Source organism: Aulonocara sp. 'chitande type north' Nkhata Bay, linkage group LG1, assembly GCF_057382095.1.
Source record: "Aulonocara sp. 'chitande type north' Nkhata Bay isolate Kocher_YH1m ecotype deep benthic linkage group LG1, A_spYH_male_GT1.1, whole genome shotgun sequence".
In the NCBI taxonomy this organism is placed as follows: domain Eukaryota; kingdom Metazoa; phylum Chordata; class Actinopteri; order Cichliformes; family Cichlidae; genus Aulonocara; species Aulonocara sp. 'chitande type north' Nkhata Bay.
The window spans coordinates 25,051,977-25,071,404 of NC_141344.1; the positions used below are offsets into that span (position 1 = coordinate 25,051,977).

The window sequence follows — 19,428 nt, forward strand, 5'->3', positions numbered from 1 at the left end:
AATGGACAAAAATTCCCACACGTTCCTCAATCCTGTGGAAAGCCTTCCCAGGAGAGATGAAGCTGTTAGAGATGTAAATGGTTGACCAACATCATATTAAACCCTACCAATCTAGAAGGGGATGTCGCTCAAGTGTATATGCGTGTGAAGACATACGAGTGTATGTAATACACTTGTATGTCGTATGTCCTCCACACCATTACACCATCTGGTTTTGTTTTTTCAGATCATTCTCTGTAAACACTAGAGACGGCTGTGTGGGAAAATCCCGGCATCCTGATCTGATGATTGGTTTGAACTTCAGCAGGTGGTCTTAACCATGCGATTGGCTGATTAGAGATTTGCAACTGAACAGGCGTAGCTAACAAAGTTCCTGATTATTGTAGATTTTTTCAGAAATGAACCTCTTAAGCAACTTTTTGCGTCTCTACAACACAACTACAGTTAATTAATTGCCAAGTTTCCCAGTGCAATTACTGGATCAAAGGAGGAAAGCAAACACGAGACCAAATAAATTCTTCGTTGTCATCTTCTTTTTAATAAATAAAATGAATTTAGCAGTTTAGAAATACACAATCATGAATGAAAACAGCACTTCTTTATGACTTGTAGTGTCTGCCATGACCACCAACACACATGTATGTAAACAGAAAAGAAAGAAACAGTATCTGAGAATCATATTAAAATATTCAGTAACCTGGCTGTTGGACACATTTACATTGCACTTTATGGAATATAAGACACTAACAGCACAAGATGAGCAGGAATACACTCCTCAAAGTCTTGTTTTTAGTGCAGAGAAGTGTTGAGCAGGCACATAAGTTTGACATTCAGGGTTAACTAGTGCATTTTGTATTCAAACGTAACGTCAGCGAAGAGTTGTCATTAGTGTCTGATGCATTTCTGCTCCTAAAATCATGTATTTCATTATCTACCTTCTGAGTTTGTTAGTAGTGTGACCTACCACGGTGTTCTGACATTTGCCAAGAAAAAAAAGAGTAACAAACTACAGTCTTCAGAGAGTGCTATTATAGCAAAATTCACAGTAGCACGATGATCAGAATAACCCACTTCTGATTAAATACAGCACACAGAAGGTTTTTACGTCAGTCAGAAGCACAATCTGTCATCTACGATAACCAAGAGCCGAAGAAGACAAAGTGAACAGTAATATAGTCATCTAGAAGAACGACGGAGGTCGTTTTACATAATACAAAAAAAAATACTTCCCAAATATTTCACCTATTCATAAGATCACAAAACAATATATGGAGATGTGTTGAACTGTCATGTGATTTCTACATGGAGGAGGCAAATCTAAGGTTCAAATTGCATAAGTGACGGAATGACTGATGAAACAAGTGTCTGAAAATAAGAAGAAAGGCATTTCTGACATCAAAAGCGTCACAGCGTAAAGGATCTCTTATCTGTTGTGCTTCTCCTCAAAACATGTGCTTTCTATCAAAGGTTTTTTGTAAGTAGCAGACACCACCGAGCCTTACAGATGTTTCCAGATTACATGTAAAACTATTTCAGCATGTGATATTAAAATACAGTATAGTTTATCTAGCACATACACTACATGTTACACCAATTTGGACCATACCTAGGATGTAATGAAGGCTTTTTTAACAGTCAGAAGCAGGCTTTGATTAAGGACCTCAAGTCACTCTCCTCTAAAGCAGCAGATTGAGTCAGTACAAGAAGAAGAAGAAGAAGAAGAAGAAAAAGAGGGAGATTTGGTCCTGCATAAATAAAACTTCTTGTTATGCCACTGTTATTTCTGCAAAACTCAAACGAGAACCCTTTGGTGCTGAAGTCAGTGTGGTCATGTGACTGGTCTGCGTTCGGTGCGGGGAACCCATCTGTGTGTGGTAACCTTCCAGAGCAGCGGAGCCAGCAGCAGACTGAGAGTGGTGACGCTGAGGACCAGCAGGTACACCTGCACAGAGCCAGAGAGGCAAACCAAATAAAGATCCAATAATCAGATGGCGAAATGTCATTAACACAGACTTTGAATAAAGCTAATTTAACACTCTTTGATTTATTCCACAATGATACCCCAGGGAGAGAGATGGATGTTCTTAAATGCCAAGATATCAGTGACATAGACGGTCGTCCTAGTCACGATTCTTTACGATGCAAAGATTACTGCGTCATTATAGGATTAGCTTAGATCAGAGATAATAGGTCTTTTGGCTAAAAACTAACCAATGCAGTTGGTTCTTCTTTGTAAATAGACAATGGATGATTGACACTACACATGAAGATCTGCCCAGCTACTGTTCAAACCTGTTTTTGGGAGGGGCAGCCAATCAGAAGAAAACTGGCTGAAAGGGAGGGGCGAGTCAGCTACAGCTCAGAATAACATAAAAGTATTGACCTGGAACAGGGTATTATAGGTCTCGTCTAATTCTGCTTTAAACAATCATTAATAAATGATTATTTAAGGCAGAAGACGAAGCAAACAAAAGTCAAATTGAGCACCTACTATATTCTCCTCTGTCTGAATAGTAAAACAGATGCCAACACTAACATAAGAGGTAATCACTGACCTCTCTGGAGATGATGCCAGCTCGACGCGCACGACTGCCCAGGACGAAGGAGAATTCGCTGACCTGAGCGAGGCCAGCAGAGACGATCCACTGTATGTGCCGAGACCCTGGAGGCAAGATTGCTGACAGCACGAGTACAGCCATCATAAACTGGAAGGAAATAAGGAGTCAAATGAAACAGAAACTGGAGATAGACAAAGAAAAGCAAAAAACAAAGACAAAACACAGGAGTAGTCTGTACCTTCATAATGACGAGTGTGAGAGTTAGCGCCAGCAGGATGGTGAGTTCATACAGCACAAATGTCGGGAACACGTGGAAACCTGCAGCATCACACAGACACACACTTACCATTCAGTAAAGTCACGGTAAACAACACAAAACTAACGCAACACCAAGGTCAGATCAGTCACATGATCGCGTTCAGGCTAACCGATAGAAGCAAAGAAGATGATGGCAAGGAAGTCTCTGATCGGCTCGATGCATCCCATGACCTCTGCTGTGACCATGTGACCCTGTGAGGACAGCAAAGCTCCAGCCAGGAAACAACCGAGCTCCATGGAAACATCCAGCACCTCAGTTACCTGCAGCATGAGTCAGCAAGAAAAGAACCAGCACAGACACACGACGGGTTAGACAAGAACATGAAACACATAATAAGTGAATAAAGTGAGATCTTTATCTAAAAGAAAAGGTTAAAAACAGACAGCATACTGTCAGCATGAAAAAGACAAAAGCTGCCATCCCCAGCACCAGGATCTCCCTGTTGCCTTTGCTCTCAGTGTGAAGCTTCTTGTAAAAGGGGCCAATCAGGAATGATCTGAAGAGCAAGCAGAGCAGAAGCACAGCAGCCAGCGACACCAGGACCTGGGCCAGGAGATAGAGCACGTGGAGGCTGCCATACAGGAAGCTGCGGTGCACAGAGGGAAGAGTTTACAATGCTGTGTGCGTGTTTACACAGAGCACACATGCAATAACAACAGAAAGACCAACACACCCGTCCAACTCTCCACTTTGTGCCTGGATCAGAGTCGGCATGACAGCGATGAAGAGGCCGAGCTGAACATCTTGCATCACCAACATCCCAAGGAGAACGCTGCTGTAGTCCAGCTCAGCTGCCACACACACACAAACACGTTAATGATCACTGGCTAAGGAAAACACTCCTAGTAATCAATATTGTATAAGCGGATGTAGTGTGATATTAAATTTGCCTACATTAAAATGTGTAAATTACCTAGAGTAATGGCATGGGAAAAGGCCTGTGGATAGGCAAGCTGCTCTTAAATGTAAAATAAATGTGATTTTTCTTCACTGTGAGCAAAAATCATTTACCGCTGCTGTGCTAGCAGAAGTCAACACAGGCATGCAGGTCACAAAATCCTACTCAGCTATATACTATCAGAGGTAAGGGAGGATCTGCTGAATGCTGCTATAACTGGTATCTGAGGTATGCTTAACTTTCTGGAATGTGGCCAGAGGGAAAAATATAGATTTTCTCTGTTTTTTATCTTTGAAATGGAAGTAGTGAAGAGGAAAAACCAGCTAGTCACATCTCATAGCAATTAAATGCAACCTGTTCTCTTCATGTAACAGACACACACGGTCTGTTTCCCTCAAACGCTTTAAACAATCTAATGAGAAGACTTTCAAAACACTTGTGTGAAAGTGCATACTTCTAAGGTTTTATTATAGAACATAACCCCTTAGCAGGTCATAAACTAGGTTAGTACAACCGCAAGTAACATCAGCCTCAGGTAAACAACAATACAAAATATTATACCATATCATTATTTATTGAACAAAACTACAGGAAAATGCAGAAGCAGTGTGTGGAAAAACTAAGCACACTTTCCTGCTTTCATAGGAATTAGGAGGTAAGTAGCATTCAGGTACTGCTAATCAGATACATTTAACTGATCATCAGCAAGTGTGATCACCTCTATGAAAGCAGAATTTTTGTCAGTTTGTTGGTCTTGAGCGTTTCTCCTGCTAAAGGTGGTTCTAAAACCTAGAAGCTGTATGAGGTGGATCACCTCATACAGCTTCTGCATTTTGGCTTCATTCTTACAAAATACACAAGGACACTGTGTAATGTATCATGTGTTATTGTTCATCTGATACTGTATTTACCTAATTTTAGGACCTGGTAATAACCAGATGATTGCTTTATTATGTCCTGACACATAAAACACAAACCTTCCTTATCTCCTCTGCTTCCTCCTGCCAGGAAGCGGGACACCAGTGGAGTGCTGGACAAGGACAAACAAGTAGAGATGAAGACAGTCTGGGTGGGTCGAATATGCAGGACTTGTCCCCACAGCAAACCGGCTCCTACCATCAGCAGACTCAAAGAGCAGGAACCCTGAACTGAAATCTTCCATACCTATGCACACATAGACAGGTTGATGACTGGATGATGACTGTCCATAAAGTAAGTAACAGAGGCTTTAAAAACAAATGGTATTAAAACAACTAGACTGTGAGCAATAGTGGATTTTACAGAAACATTCTAATACTGATGTGGAATTAAATCTAGATGTATCAGCCAATATTCTTCAGCATGTCCGCTGCTACTTAAACTTTTTCTAAATTATCCCAAGCATAAAAAAAGCTTCTATATTAGCACAAACTGGACAGTAATTACACATTACATTGGCAAACATCAGCTGCTAACATCCAATATATGTCTGCGTAGTTTCTCGGTCATCCAGGTCACTGCTGTTTAAGGAGGTTAGAAAGAAAGCGACCAGACTTCTTTAAGTTTTCTTTTAAAATCATTTCTCTTCTCATCCAAGAGGCTTCTTCACTTCTAAAACCAAAAGGTTGAGAGTCCCAGGTATTTAAACCCTTGTGCGGTCTTCAAAAAACGTAAAGTCCAGTCGCCTTCTTTTCAGCTCTAATAATATACCAATCAGGCTCTAAACCAGGGGTCTCCAACTCCAGTCCTCAAGGGCCGCTGCCCTGAAACTTTTCCATGCGTCCCTGCTGCAACACACCTGAATACGACTAGTAGGTCATTAGAAGGACTCTATAGAACCTGACTGCATGCTGAGGTGGCAACTCAGCCATTTGATTCATGTTCCAGTAGCTCATGAGTGAATGAACATGGTGCAATAAAAGTACATTATTCCTAACACTTACATTTACTTAAACTGACATGAGTAGGGTTAGGGGTTGCCACCTCAGCATGCAGTCAGGCTCTATAGTCTTGCTAATGACCTACTAATCGTATTCAGGTGTGTTGCAGCAGGGTCGCATGGAAAGGTTTCAGGACAGCGGCCCTCGAGGACTGGAGTTGGAGACCCCTGCTCTAAACCAAACATTGAAGGACATAAAAGTATTGTTTTAAAAGTTGCTTTCATACTGATGTTGGTTAATTCGTGTCATGCTGCACCACCGCAATACAACACACAGAACAGTTTGACCATGTCATTGGCATCAGTGCCAGACTTGCCTTTGCCTTTGCATTATTCCAAAAGCAAAATCTTCTTCATTTACCTTTCTGAGGCGCTCAGGTGAGAACTCCAGTCCGACCACAAAGAGAGTGAAAAACACACCCAACTCCCCGAGAGTCTCCACCTGAACCATAGACTGCAACAAGCAAAGCCGAGCACAGATATAAACAACAAGCACAGAAAGTAGAAAAAAAGACTGATTTAAAAAAAATTAATTACAGTCTCGCTCTCACACACCTTGATGCTGTTGAGCCCAGAAGGACCAAGCAGGACCCCGCAGATGATATATCCAAACATGGGAGGAAGACCCGCCAGAGTGCAAATCCAGCCACAGGGCAGAGACAACATCACCACTGAAACCAAGTCCTGCACATACATGTTTAAAAAAACCGTCAATACTGACTAAAAACGACTCAAAACAAATTAATACAGAGTATCTGCTTCTTATACACGCGAGGAATGACTGACTTTGATAAAGTGGTGGTCGGCTCTCGGCATTGTTGAGTCTCGCGGTTTAGTCAGAACATACTGGTTGTTCTGTGAGTCAATGAGCATGCTCAGTCCCAGGTCATCCTCCACTTCCTTTTGCCTGGACTTGTTCTTCCTCTTGCTTCCATTCTCTTCGTCGTCTTCCACTCTCAGCACGGCCTCTACATTCACTCCTTTCATCTACACAGCACACAGCACGGAAGGAGCTACAATCACTATCATCTTCAGTTTTTGAGTAACCAAAATATGTGACAGTGACTGTCTGCAGACCTGCTTGTTGTTGTCAAAGGCGTGCTCTTCGATCTCCTCCTCAAGTCGGTCAGCTGCCTTCCTGACATCCTCCAGGATCTCATCCAGGATGGACAGAGTCTTGTTCTGGGCCAAAGCGCTTTTAACAGCTTCCTGCTGATGCTTCTCAGCCGCCACCAGCTCCACGTACTCCTGTTCTTCCTGAAGTGAGATAAGAGGGGCCATGCATATGTTAGGAGAGATGAATGTAGGAAATGTGTATTAAAGATTCAGTCTTAAATTTTGAGGTCTGTAGGATGATCATATCAACAGTCTCCTATATTCACACAGGACTTATTTGATAATAAATTTACATTTTGGATAGTCTTTTTGGGAGTTTCCATTTCTGCTACAGGTCTCTTCCTGTTAAAAGACAGTTTTTTCTTTCCACTGTCACCAAAGAGCTTACTCATAGTGGGTCATCTGATTGTTGGGCTTCTGATATTTCCCTGTCTTTTGAAAAACTGAGATACAAATAATGAAACACAGCTGACTTCACCTTTATGGCTGCCTCCCTGAGGGCCTCCAGCCTTTGTCTGCTGCTCTCCTTCATGTTGACCACATCCTTGTAGTCTCCCTGTAGCGCTCTCTGCAGGCTGTGCAACGCCTGGAACACGAGGTGCTCGCTCTCATTCAGCTCCTTCTGCAAAACCTCCAGAGTGTGAACCTTAATGCAGACAAACAGAAACTTGTCAATCGGTAAAATGTCTCTGGTCATCTTTCACTGAAGCCACCGTGTGCAGTGCAGTTTACAATTCTTCATCGGAGACTGGACATGACAAACAGGACAAAACAGATTGTGATGAAGCAGGTTACAATAGGATGAAGGTGCATTTTATGTGACTCTCGGCACACATCAGAAGAGGCACTTAAACACAATAAAACAACTGAATGCACACTATCCGTATATGCAGAATAAATATGTGCAGAAAGTCACATGTTGAATTTAGATGGATGTCACAGCTCTGGGGAAGAAACTGCCTCTCAGTCTGGTGTTGTGTTTTAGTGAGTTAACCAGAAGGCATTTCATTCAGATCGTTTCAGAGGTAAACTCGAAAAAAAAACTTTGAAGATTTGAAGAAACCACATTAAATTTAAATGTGTTTTCAGCTTGGTCTGGTATAAAAGTCTAAAAGTGGTGCTTAGCTATTTCTCCTGTTAGTTGTTTTAATCAAACCAGTCATCTTATCGCTACATGCACATATCATAGGAAACATGAATTATAAGCATGCACAGTCATTCTGTGCAACAGTCAGAGAGGCAAACAGTTTAGAGACCTAAAGAAGAATTACAGGTTATGCAAAAGTTAAATGTCTCTAACTCTTCAGTGGATAACAATTTGAAAGGAGCTCTTGGCTCCATCAGATTGCTTTTTCTCAGTCTGGTACCTGGAAGTGTTTCTCAGTCTCTGAAAGGCTCCGGTCTTTCCCAACAGCATCGGCAGCAGCCTCCAGCTTCTTGAAAACCACATTTTTCTGACGTAGGAGGCCCACCAGCCGCTTGCAGTTACCAGCCACCCAGCTCTGCCCGTGTGCAGCCCTTTTACTTCGATAGAGCTTGACGGCATGCTGGGCCACCTGGTCTTTGTGGACCACGGCAGATGCCCCTGCCAGGCTGAGGCACAGCAGCCAACATACAGCCTGCATCCAAAGTCCTACTCGCGTCTTCACCAGGGTGTGAGGGGGACTGAAGACGGGTGTGAGGCCTGGATATGGAAAAGGTTTTTTTTAAAAAGTAAAAAAAAAACAAAATAGTATGACAGATTAAGATGGGTTGAGTGTCAATGCAAATATATCTATATATCAGCCAGTCATATGGCAAAAATTCAATGCATTTGTTGACATGGTTGAGACAACCTTCTGGAACTGAAGCTGAGCATCAAAATGGGAAAGAAATGTGATTTAAGTAATCCCCTTAAAACCAAACTACCATCTACCCATCTCCCAATGGCTCCTTCCTGTAGGATAACACACCATCTCACAAAGCGCAAATAATCTCAAACTGGTTTCTTGAACATGACAATGAGTTCACTGCACTCAGATGGCCTCCACAGTCACCAGATCTCAATCCGTAGAGCACCTTTGGGATGTGGTGGAACATATGACTCAGATCATGGAGCCATGTGTGATGCTGTCATGTCAATTTGGACCAAAATCCCTCTCCCATGTTTCCAGCACTTTTTTTTTTAATATAAGCCATGAAGAATTAAGGCAGCTCTGAAAGCAAAGTGAGTGGTGTTATGTGAGATACAGTGTGTACTTATGCAACCTGTATATTTATTATTGTTATACCAACAGCCTGTTCAGTCTTTAAGCAGGGTGTGGTGGCAGCTGAACATGAGTTCCGTCTTGCTAGCAGTTCTTATTATTAAGCTTCACCTTAATGTGACTGAATGCTTAACCTGTAAAAAATTCCAGAGCTGCTTCCTCTGCTGCCTTCATCAAATACGCTGCAGTGTATATAGTGAGGGAAAGGATTGTATTTAAAAAAGAAACAACCAAAAAAACAAAACATCCAGGTTGCTTTACATTTAATCTTTATCCACACCAACACTGAATACATTCAACTCACAGCCAAGGCAGTCTGCACTGTTGTGAGCATGAGTCAAGCTGAGAGATGTTTACTTTCCAAACTCCTCCTATGTCCTTCTTCCTTTGGGCTAGGCTGCAGACGCTCTGCCACTGCAGCTAGAAATCAGTAATACCACTGTTCCGTCTTGAGCTGCTGAAATGGACAAGCACACATACGCGCACACACAGGTTCTCAGATTTAAGGCATTACAAACTTGAAAAAAGCCATGTCACCCTCAGAGAATTTAATGTAAACAAAACCAGAAGTGCAGTTTAAACATTTCCCCTACATTTCCTTTCACTTTACAAACGCTTGATCTATGAAAAAAGACCGCGTATACACCATGAAAAACAAACAATGTTAAATGACTATATAACAGGTTATGTATGTTAAAAATAAAACACCAATGCCATTATAAACAGCCTCCATTCTATTATTATTACTGACACAGTAACATTAAAGGTTAATGTTTTATTTGGTTTCGATAGAGTAGATTTTTAAAAATATAATACATTGCTTTGTATGACAAAGTCTTTGTTGTTGTAGTGATGTAAAAAGAAATACTCAAGTAAAATGAAAATGTTCCTTCCCACAGGTGATCTGCACTAAACTTTGGACTCGTACCTAAAACTTGAAGTTTTACCTTGTCAGGATGTGCATAAAAAACACATAAAAAATGGAGCACAGACGTGTCAATGTAAAATAAAACGGGGAGGACATTTAGCTATCTTAATAACACACACCGCCAGGTATGAATGACATACCGAGGAAACAGCACGGACAGCCAGTGAAATCACCCATTTTCTTCACTGTCCCAAACACAGATTACTCGACTTCTATGAGTGGGTATATCAGCAGAAACAGATGAGTAAAGAAATCACTACCTGCGAAATGTGTGTACTGTCCTGGCTCTCAACTCCACGACTGAAGGAGCAGCAGAAGAAGAAGGAAACAATCGTGCTGTTGTGCCGCACTACCACCACCCCTCCTCTCCTGCCACATAGCTGGAGACAGCGTCGGTGCAGGCGTTCACCGGTTTTTACTTGGCCACCAACTTCATGTTTACTCCGACCTCCGGGCCGTCGGTAGCAGTGTCGGTGCAGGCAGACAGGAAGGGGTAACAATACTTTTTTTCCCCAGGTAGGTACAAACGCCCAGTCCCTAAAACAGCTGAGTTAGTTCTAGTGTGGCTAAAGTTGAATAAGCTGTTAGGTAAAGCTAAGTTAGCTTCCAAATTGCCCGGAGCTGTCAGACCAGCTCCAGCCAGCTGAGTCCACACACACACTTGTGACACAGCCGTTAACGCTATCTCAACTTTGCTAACATTAGCAAAGAAATGACAGTCGTGTGTGTCGACAGCGGATCCCCTCCCCATTTACACCAGGCGCAACTAAAACTAAACAACCCCTCCTCTGCTTTCAGAACATATTCCTGTCGATAAAAATTAAAGATCCATCTTCAGATTACTTCCGAAACATCTTTATCAGATTTGATATGGGAGTTGTAGTTCTCAGGTGTTTTGCGTTTTCGACTCGACTCTTGCGTCAAGTGCTTTTACGTTATGGTAGCGCTTCTCCGTTTTTTCTTTTATTTTTCGGTTATGACACATTTTCACTGTTGTGTAAAGTCGTATTATTTCGGTGAAGCGAGAAAAAATACCGTTAAATTATCTCCACGCCTAGTTCTATGACCCGTCCCCCTCAACAAGGGTTATACTCACGGTGTAGTATCGCAGTAATAGACGCGGAGTAATAATGAGACTTTTTAGGCGGTGTCAGAGACGTTGCACAATATTTAAGAATAAAACAAGTATTTTACCGAAGCGGGGATTGTATCTTGAATTTCAGCGGTGCTGAACTACATTACCCACGACTCCAATTGCCGTACAGTAGCCCAGTTCTTTTGCGCATGCGTGCCTGGGGGAAATTGGATCTCAAGTTGGCCAAAACAGCGGGTGATAAAAATGGTAGGTGAGATTAAAAATGAGAAACCGTTAGAGTTGTTTATCCCCGTTTATGAGCTCCTCAGACAGTAACAGCTGTCTCTGACACTCAGGGGTCACCGCAGTGTGCGGGGTCGGGGTGTCCGCGGCCAAGTGTCGCATCGTCAGAGATGTGTGTGAGGAATGTGAGGGGAGACGGGAGGTCAGTTGTTGATGTTTTTGAGACGGGATGCATGCACTTGCGCCACGTACCTTTGCCTTTATGGGGTAGCTCGTCTGCGATGCTGACCCAGGTGAGGATACCCCGTGAAGGATCCCTCCCCCGTGCCTAGAAGGACCAGGTCGACGAGCTGTGGCCTGCCATAGTGCGTTTGGTGTTTGATCATCGCGTGGGTCAGGTCTGCAAAGACGGGCCACATGATCAAACAGCATATTCGTGGACTAACCGAACCTCGTGGCCGTGCATTTGCAAGTGCTAACATCAGCGCTGTGGCACACCTGGTTTCCAGCCTTTTACTTTTTAATTACATGCAAAGCTTAAAGTAGTGAGAGACCGCACAGCAAGTTTTCTGTGGAGTTTCTAGTGAAAGCCTCAACTTAAAGGGAAGTCTTTGCACTCTAGCGTACTCTAATAGCACTTACCCTGTATGTTTGAATGTTGGTGTGCAGTCTGATGATGCATGGCAGGATTACCAAAGCTGGCGAAGTGGGGGACCTGTCCTCCATTACCCCAGGACTTAGAGGGGTCCAGAATTTGTAATGTTGGTTTGATGAGCATTATTTGAATTTATATGCAGCTTGAAATATTTTAATTACTTGAAAGAAGGGCCTGTGTCTAGGGATGGGTATTGATAAGATTTTCACGATTCCGATTCCATTTTCGATTCTGTTTAACGATTCGATTCTTTATCGATTCTCTTATCGATTCTTATTTTTAAAAAAGGAGAACACTAAGGTCGATTAGCTTAGAACTTTGTTTTATATCTTCTCTTTGAACAAGATAGAAATTTAGGAGTAGCATGGCCTTACAAACCCAACAGTGAGATCTTAAGAGGTCCAGCCTACGGCTCTTCAATGGGGTGTCACAGGGTCCCCAGGAAAAAAAAATTGTAAATGTAAAATAATAAAATAAATATTATCCCGTTGCAATAACAAAGTGTAACATAAATTATTCTGTAGCAATTACACAAGAATATCCAGTAATGTCCCTGCCTACAATTAAACACATTCACTTACCAAAGTGAAATCGGGGGCATCTGCTGTGGCAAATAGGTTCAAGCCTTTGACCACAAACTTAGTCACTGCTCGGTGACATTCGTCTATCCTGGCCTGAAAGGAGACGCTATCGGTAGACTGCAGCGAGAACTGCCAGCATCTGAGCCAGACTCTGTCTGTCTCTCTCATCATGGTCACCTAAACACACAGTAATAGCAGGTTTTGTAATAAGGCAGATCGCGCTAACATAATATGCACTGTTAGTTTACCTGCCGCATTAACGGGAGAGGACGTGCAAACGTTACCGCTGCTGCTGGGTTGAGATTCACGAGTCCGGAGCGGAATTAAAAACACGACATTCATTTAAGGTCATCGTGTGTTTTGTGAGCAAATGCTTTTGCAAATTCGCAGTGTTTCCTCCCTTAAATGAAATCTCTACTTTGCAAGTATTGCAAGTTGCCCTGTTGTCATCCGTTCTCATAAAGTATAACCAAACTTTTGAGCATTTGAGCCGCTTAGGCACCGTGTTTCCTGCCAGGTAAGCAACGCTCTGCAACGTGGTGACGTCATTCGGGGCGACTGGAATCGATAAGGGAATTGTTTGCAAAAATGGCAAACACTTTCAAGGAATTGAAATAGTGGGAACCGGTTCTCAACAAGAACCGGGTTTCGATACCCATCCCTACCCGTGTCTATCTTACCTTATCACATTTGATACTCTTTCCTATTTCATTTATATTTTGGCCCCTGCATTCACCTGCATCCCTCCTTACTTTCCAGCACAAGCTGAAGTCATCACAGAAGGACAAAGTTCGGCAGTTTATGTCCTTCACGCAGGCAGGCGAAAGGACAGCTGTGTACTGCCTGGCACAGAATGACTGGAAACTAGAAGTCGCCACAGACAACTACTTCCAGAACCCAGACCTCTACTACAAAGAATCCATGAAAACCTCAGTGGACCGCAAGAAGCTGGAGCAGCTCTACAACAGATACAAAGGCAGGTGTCAGGGATTGAAATCGGAGCGATCCGCTCATCCCGTCGCGCTCATTATTTTCGGCTTTTGTTGTAGATCCCCAGGATGAGAACAAGATAGGCATCGACGGGATCCAGCAATTCTGCGATGACCTGATTCTAGATCCGGCGAGCATGAGCATACTGGTGGTGGCGTGGAAGTTCAGAGCAGCCACGCAGTGCGAGTTCAGCAGGAAGGAGTTCCTGGATGGCATGGCTGAGCTAGGGTGAGCAGTAACTGGCTTTGAAATCTATTTTGTGATTAACTGTACTGCATTTCTGACATAAGAGTGTATGTACTGTGCCGTTTGTCTCTGTAAGACGAGTCATACGAGTATTTAAGGTTTCATATTTCAGACTTTACATCATCATCATGTCCTACAGGTGCGACAGCCCTGAAAAGCTTAAGGCCATTCTTCCCAGACTAGAGCAGGAGCTGAAAGACTCAGGAAAGTTCAAAGACTTCTACCAGTTTACCTTCAGTTTTGCCAAGAACCCAGGCCAGAAGGGGTTAGGTAAGAATGACAGTGTGTAGGGAAAACACTGTTTTTAATCAAAAACATGAAGCATCCACCCTTAAACAGATTTTCTGCTTTCTAGACCTGGAGATGGCCGTGGCTTACTGGAATCTAGTTCTCACAGGTCGGTTCAAGTTCCTGGATCTGTGGAACCGCTTCCTGCTGGTGAGTGTGGGATGTTCTGTTGTCTCCCCGTTCTTTTCATTTTTGGATCAGTGGGACATTTGGGTATCTGACATGCATGAATCGATTTCCCTGGCATTTCAAGCATGCTTTGTCCATCTTGTTGACCTATATAAAAGAAATAATCCAATCCCCCACATTGATTTTTGACAGTTTAGAGTTATGTCACCTTTAATTGAGGTTGTTTGTTTGTTGCCTTTGTAATTTAAAAAAAAAAAGTGGGTTTTTTTTTAGTTTTTTTTTATGATCACAATGAAACTCCAAACGTTTCCTGTTGCTGTGCTGCATTCAGGAGCATCACAAACGATCGATTCCCAGGGACACATGGAACCTCCTCCTGGACTTTGGCAATATGATTGCAGACGACATGTCAAACTATGATGAGGAAGGTGAGCTAACGAGTCTGGATGAAGATGATCGGTGAACACATTGAAAGCTCATCAGTTGTAACATTAAATACGAATAATTCAGGGTGTTGTCTCTTTGTCTGCCCCTACGCCAGCGCACAAGTGACTTGAAGTACTGTGCAAATGCTTTGAGCCACCAATAATTGCTTTCTTTTGCTTTAAATGAGCCAGATTTTCTAGTAGTTCACATTTCTTAAGCTAAATCTATGATAAAGGCCAACAATAAGTCAGTTTGACAGGTATAAAATTGTATTTTTTCAGCAGCTAAACAGCTCTTAGCATCTCTTAGAATCTAAAAAAAAAATGAAGGAAAGTTGACAAGTAGCGGGTAAAAGAATTGGCAGGCCGTTAAAAACCATCTACAGCAGAGTCACTTCCTTTAAGGCCACCCTTTTATCTAACTTTCTTATCTCTGATGTCTTGAATCGTGATTTCACTACTTAAATCTTGTTTATTTATTCCCTCTAACGTATTCCTCTTCTGCTCACTCTCCTCAGGGGCCTGGCCCGTCCTGATCGACGACTTTGTGGAATTTGCTCGGCCGATTGTGATGGGGACCAAACGCAACGTGACATAATGTTTGTCCCGGCTTCATGCAGCGGATTGAGTTTCGCATTTCTTCCTGTTTTCTTTTCCTGAATGAGGTTTTTGATACAAACGAGCCAAAAATGAGACTACTTCTAATTAAGCCTGACTGCAGCTTTTTCCATTAGGATTGTTCTTCCAACTGCATACGATGCCTCTGAAAGGGAGAGACCCGAACTTTTAAAATGGAAAGCAGGACGGGAATCAGCCAGAAAGAGAACTTTTTTTCTTTTTTTAGTTGTTGTTTGCTGACACAAACAGCAATGTGAAGAGGATGTAAATGCTCAAACTTCTCACCGACAGGTGTAAAACCACACCTGTGGACTCACTAACCAGCAGCCTCGGTACAGTGACAGCCAGAGAGTCGGTTGGAAGTTAAACTCTGCATGTTTTGTGAGCTAGTGTGGAGTGGTGCCATGATGTGTGTGTGTGTGAGTGGGGGTGGTGCTATTAAGGTTATTTTCACGGATGTTGCGAATGTGTTGCTCTCCAAGTTACAGTGAGAGCAGACAGAGGAAGTGAGCTTGAGTGTGTTTGTGTGTGTGTCTGTGCATATTGCCTTATTTACAATACCATCCCACATATCTTTGGTTTTGTTGATATGTAAAAAGCTGGAATAATTCACCTTAAACTCCACATCTTGTGTTCAGAGATCTAGGTAGAGAAGCACGTTTGTTGAGCACCAGCAGAATCACAAAGGCTTTATCGATCTGTTACAGTGGTGTCACTTTCATTTCATCACACAAACCCCACTGAACGTCTGTCTCTGTCACTAACTGCAGGCTTTCTGTGCTGCTCCTGATAGCTCTACCTCCTGCAGAGGCTCAGAGAGGGACGTCTGTGTTCTGAATTAGGAATTACCAAAAAAAAAAAGCATCGTAAAAGGAAATGAAGTTGATGAGATAAACATGTTACTGCTGTTTGGGGCATTCTCAAGTGAGCTGAGGAGCTCGCAGGTGATTGCAGAGAGAAGTGCAGCAGTCAGTTAATGTGCTCGTATTCAGACTGACGCCGGTAGATTTTTGTTGTGACTTCTGTGGCTCGCTCAGGCCTGAAGCTCTTCTAAAGGAGCTTTAGAAGAGCAAAAACAGGTCGTGGCACTTTTTTTTGTTGTTGGTGCAAAAGCAGCATTTGGGATGCTGCAGCATTACACTTGTTGGTTTTATGTCTTGACTTTAGCAGCGATTAAAAGTACGAACACAGAGAGAAGCTGAGGGACGCCCTGACTCTTTCCTGTCATCCCGGTGAGGATGACTTGTCACCTCTACAAACTGCACTGAAGTACACTTTTTCTGTTGTAGGATTATACGTTTTTATTTAATCAGACGGCACTGTGTGGAGCATCGGAGTTATTCGCGTTTCGTGGCAGTAGGTTTCTCTCACGTGCTAACGTTTTTATAATGAAGTTGTGCATCGCAGCAAGGAGTATTTTAACTGATTGTTTACACGGCTGAAGATTGCTTTTTATAGATTTGGTTGAATTTATTACATAGGACAACATGAACACTGCTCAGGCTGCCATCTAGTGGTGGCAGTGGGCTATAGCATTTCTCACTTTTCTGTAGTTTAATGAAGACTTGAGCCTTTTAACACTTAAGAGATCAGTGCAGCAATGCTTATTATTATTATTATTATCATTATTAATAGGATTAACTGTTTCTCTTTAAGTGTACCTAAAACACTCTACATCCCAGAGTATGGCAGAAGTAGGGGTGCAACAATACACAAAATTCACGGTTCGGTTCGGTTCGATACTTTGGTGTCACGGTTCGATATTTTTTCAATACAAAAAAATGTTCATGCCTTTTTAATTTGTCATTTATTAAAATTATAAATATATATTTTAACTCAAAAGTACAGTTTTTAAATTTAACCCTAACCCTTGTGCGTGTTTTTTATTTTGACAGCGAATGCGCACCTGCGGACCACTTATGTGCAGCCCTGGTTATTTAGCTCGTCATATTGCAGCCACAGAAATTATTTTGTCCATGAAACCATAAAGCTGCACTTTCTTTTTGCCTTATAGTCTGATTTGTCATAACTTCTCCGTTTTGTGGTAAGCTTTTCTTTGGCTGTCACTTCTTCACCCTGACCTGTCTTATTTGGCTCAGCAGAACTAAAATATATATCTGTCTGTGAAGGTTCTCAGTCATCCAGGTCATCGTAGTCAAATATAAATCCTGCTGCTTTTACACACGCACTCACATAAGCTCAGCGATTCTCTGCGCGATCAACCTCTCACATGTTTAAGCTGCGGGAGATTTCACTTGTCATGTTTGCATAGTAAGCTAACGATTAATAAGACGATGTCAGAGGAATTGGTGCGCAAATTATCATCACTCACAGATCAGTGCTGTCGCTCTCTATACACAGTTTGCACGATTGCAAAGTGAAAGCAAAAAAACAAGCGCAAATTCAAACGCGACTTCAATATGTCACATATTGACAGTGGCTCACCGATGCCAATGACATAATTACCCAGCTACATTTCTGAAAGAATGCAAAAGCATTGACATATATTTTTCCTTCCTACAATAGCCCGACGGGCAGGGAAGAGATAGATTTTGGTAGCCCGACTGAAAAAATCGCTAGCTCCGGGACGTCGGGCTAGCGATATTGCGAGCCCTGTATCTGATTGAGGAATCACTCATCTTTGGAAAAGAGAGTTTATTACAGAGAAATGTCTCTTTCCAAAATAAAAGCTATACTATCCGCTTCTTCTGGGCTATATTCTCAGCAGCATATTAAACAGCTGTCTAAATGACTCGGCTAAAGTTAGTAGCATGCTTGCTTGTTTTTTTTCTGCTTCCACTTGTCTTTGCACTAGGATGATGTCGGCGTAAATGTGCAGTCATATTCGTTGTGTTCCCACTAGTGCTTTCAGGTTAATCTCGTTGAAATGACCTTAACGCCACAACACGGCAAATCTCCGTTAACGAGCTACCGCCAATCGCCCCGTGCATGGGGCTAGACGGCCAACACGTTAACGAGTGAATCTGCGTTTGACTACTCCGCCTAGGCTGCACTGTCAACCCTAGGCGGAGTAGTCGAACGCAGATTCACTGAGCGCTCAACACAGACAGCATCGTCAGAAGGAAAGTTGATAAAATAAATTACAAATTTTGTATTGTTCGATACATATGCGTACCGAACCGAAAGCACTGTATCGAACGGTTCAATATCGATACGAATATCGTTGCACCCCTAGGCAGAAGGTACCAGAGCTCAGGTCCCCGTCACCCTCTCCTCAGTCAGGGTGAGCTGTGCGGCTTCCTGTATTTGTCAGTTCTGGTTCTGTCATGTGTTGTCACTTCAGTTAAACCATGTGCTGAAATAAAGATAGTAATTCTCTTGCATCTGCAGCTACCTACAGGGGGAAATAACTTGACAACCTGGTTGGAAATGCTCATATTTATGTAAACACAGTCACTCATAAACTGTGGTGGTATGTGTGTGAATGTATCATTTTCTTTCTTTCTTTTTTTTTAAGTTCAAGGTAAATCGGGACTGGATTGTGGGTTCACTTCCAGACTGATTATTGCGTCACAGTGTTTGCCGTTGTAATTAAGTTAGACATCTTGCTTTAATAACAAAGTTTCCGTCCTGTCAGCATCGCCACCGTCAGCCAGGGTGGCTGTTATCTAACACCTGTGGTTCAGGAGTGACAAAACAACTTCCAGTATTTAGTGTTCTGTTACATTCAGTGCATTTTTAGTTGTCGAATGTGCGATCGGCTGTTTCTAGTCGCACGTGGTCATGGTCTTTAAGACAGTGTTATTTTTGCTGGCAAGAAAACAGGTATTTACAGAGTAATGTTTCTGCTGCAAAAGCATACCGAACATTGTTTTCTTGATAAATGTTGTCAATAAAGCATGTTGTTTTTAACAATCTTGTAAAAGGTGGGTTTTTTTCACAACTATTTGTAGTTTTTGATTTTAGTTTAGTTTTAATTAACTACAGTTGCCTTGATCCAGTGACCTTTGTATATTTACCCCTCAGAGTTTTCAAACAGCTAGATGGTGATGGGCAAAATGCTTGAGAACTATGAACATTGAAGTTTTATTGAAAAAGGGAAAATGATGTCATTGGTAATGTGCTGGAGAGGAGTCAGAGTGCCCTCTGCTGGACAAACTATCCGATGACCCCACTGTGAAATGATCCCATGCCTCTTTGTTTTACTTTTTTTTAAAAAAGTTCTTTCAGCTCA

General features: G+C 42.3%; 2 protein-coding genes across 7 annotated transcripts; one reads left to right on the top strand and one right to left on the bottom strand.

Moving 5' to 3' along the window:
• Window positions 1-515: 515 nt before the first annotated feature.
• On the bottom strand, window positions 516-11,689 carry slc9d1 (solute carrier family 9 member D1). Of its 4 annotated transcripts, none has more exons than XM_086290075.1 (15): window positions 11,554-11,689; window positions 9,360-9,512; window positions 8,177-8,493; window positions 7,288-7,455; window positions 6,771-6,950; window positions 6,480-6,680; window positions 6,249-6,377; window positions 6,055-6,147; window positions 4,753-4,939; window positions 3,551-3,668; window positions 3,268-3,463; window positions 2,987-3,137; window positions 2,797-2,876; window positions 2,556-2,705; window positions 516-1,942 (listed from the first exon to the last, which is right to left on the bottom strand). In XM_086290075.1, exons 3-15 carry the CDS (start codon window positions 8,432-8,434, stop codon window positions 1,829-1,831), a joined length of 2,025 nt encoding a protein of 674 aa, XP_086146201.1. In that variant the 5' UTR covers window positions 8,435-8,493; window positions 9,360-9,512; window positions 11,554-11,689; the 3' UTR covers window positions 516-1,828. The 4 variants fall into 4 exon arrangements, with proteins under 4 accessions (XP_086146201.1, XP_086146192.1, XP_086146184.1 ...); XM_086290066.1 differs by lacking the exon at window positions 11,554-11,689 and adding an exon at window positions 10,244-11,235 and having other exon boundaries at window positions 9,360-9,509; XM_086290058.1 differs by lacking the exon at window positions 11,554-11,689 and adding an exon at window positions 10,244-11,235.
• On the top strand, window positions 10,602-19,109 carry dcun1d2b (DCN1, defective in cullin neddylation 1, domain containing 2b). 3 transcript variants are annotated; one of them, XM_086290094.1, is made up of 8 exons: window positions 10,602-11,325; window positions 11,415-11,503; window positions 13,297-13,513; window positions 13,587-13,755; window positions 13,913-14,043; window positions 14,129-14,211; window positions 14,522-14,618; window positions 15,134-19,109. In XM_086290094.1, the coding sequence occupies exons 1-8, from the start codon at window positions 11,268-11,270 to the stop codon at window positions 15,211-15,213; spliced, it is 924 nt and encodes a 307-aa protein (XP_086146220.1). In that variant the 5' UTR covers window positions 10,602-11,267; the 3' UTR covers window positions 15,214-19,109. The 3 variants fall into 3 exon arrangements, with proteins under 3 accessions (XP_086146220.1, XP_086146237.1, XP_086146229.1); XM_086290111.1 differs by lacking the exon at window positions 11,415-11,503 and having other exon boundaries at window positions 11,245-11,325; XM_086290103.1 differs by lacking the exon at window positions 10,602-11,325 and having other exon boundaries at window positions 11,348-11,594.
• Window positions 19,110-19,428: the final 319 nt, after the last annotated feature.

What these genes read in the sequence shown, in the direction of transcription:
- slc9d1 (XM_086290075.1), bottom strand. Translation starts at nt 8,434, where the DNA reads ATGCAGGCTGTATGTTGGCTGCTGTGCCTCAGCCTGGCAGGGGCATCT. An exon ending in AGACTGAGAAACACTTCCAG is followed by an intron (nt 7,456 to 8,176) that starts GTACCAGACTGA and finishes GTCTGCATTAAG; the next exon opens with GTTCACACTCTGGAGGTTTT. An exon ending in CTGGGCTCAACAGCATCAAG is followed by an intron (nt 6,148 to 6,248) that starts GTGTGTGAGAGC and finishes TGCTTGTTGCAG; the next exon opens with TCTATGGTTCAGGTGGAGAC.
- dcun1d2b (XM_086290094.1), top strand. Translation starts at nt 11,268, where the DNA reads ATGCGTGCCTGGGGGAAATTGGATCTCAAGTTGGCCAAAACAGCGGGT. An exon ending in AACAGCGGGTGATAAAAATG is followed by an intron (nt 11,326 to 11,414) that starts GTAGGTGAGATT and finishes TCTGACACTCAG; the next exon opens with GGGTCACCGCAGTGTGCGGG. An exon ending in AATGTGAGGGGAGACGGGAG is followed by an intron (nt 11,504 to 13,296) that starts GTCAGTTGTTGA and finishes CTTACTTTCCAG; the next exon opens with CACAAGCTGAAGTCATCACA.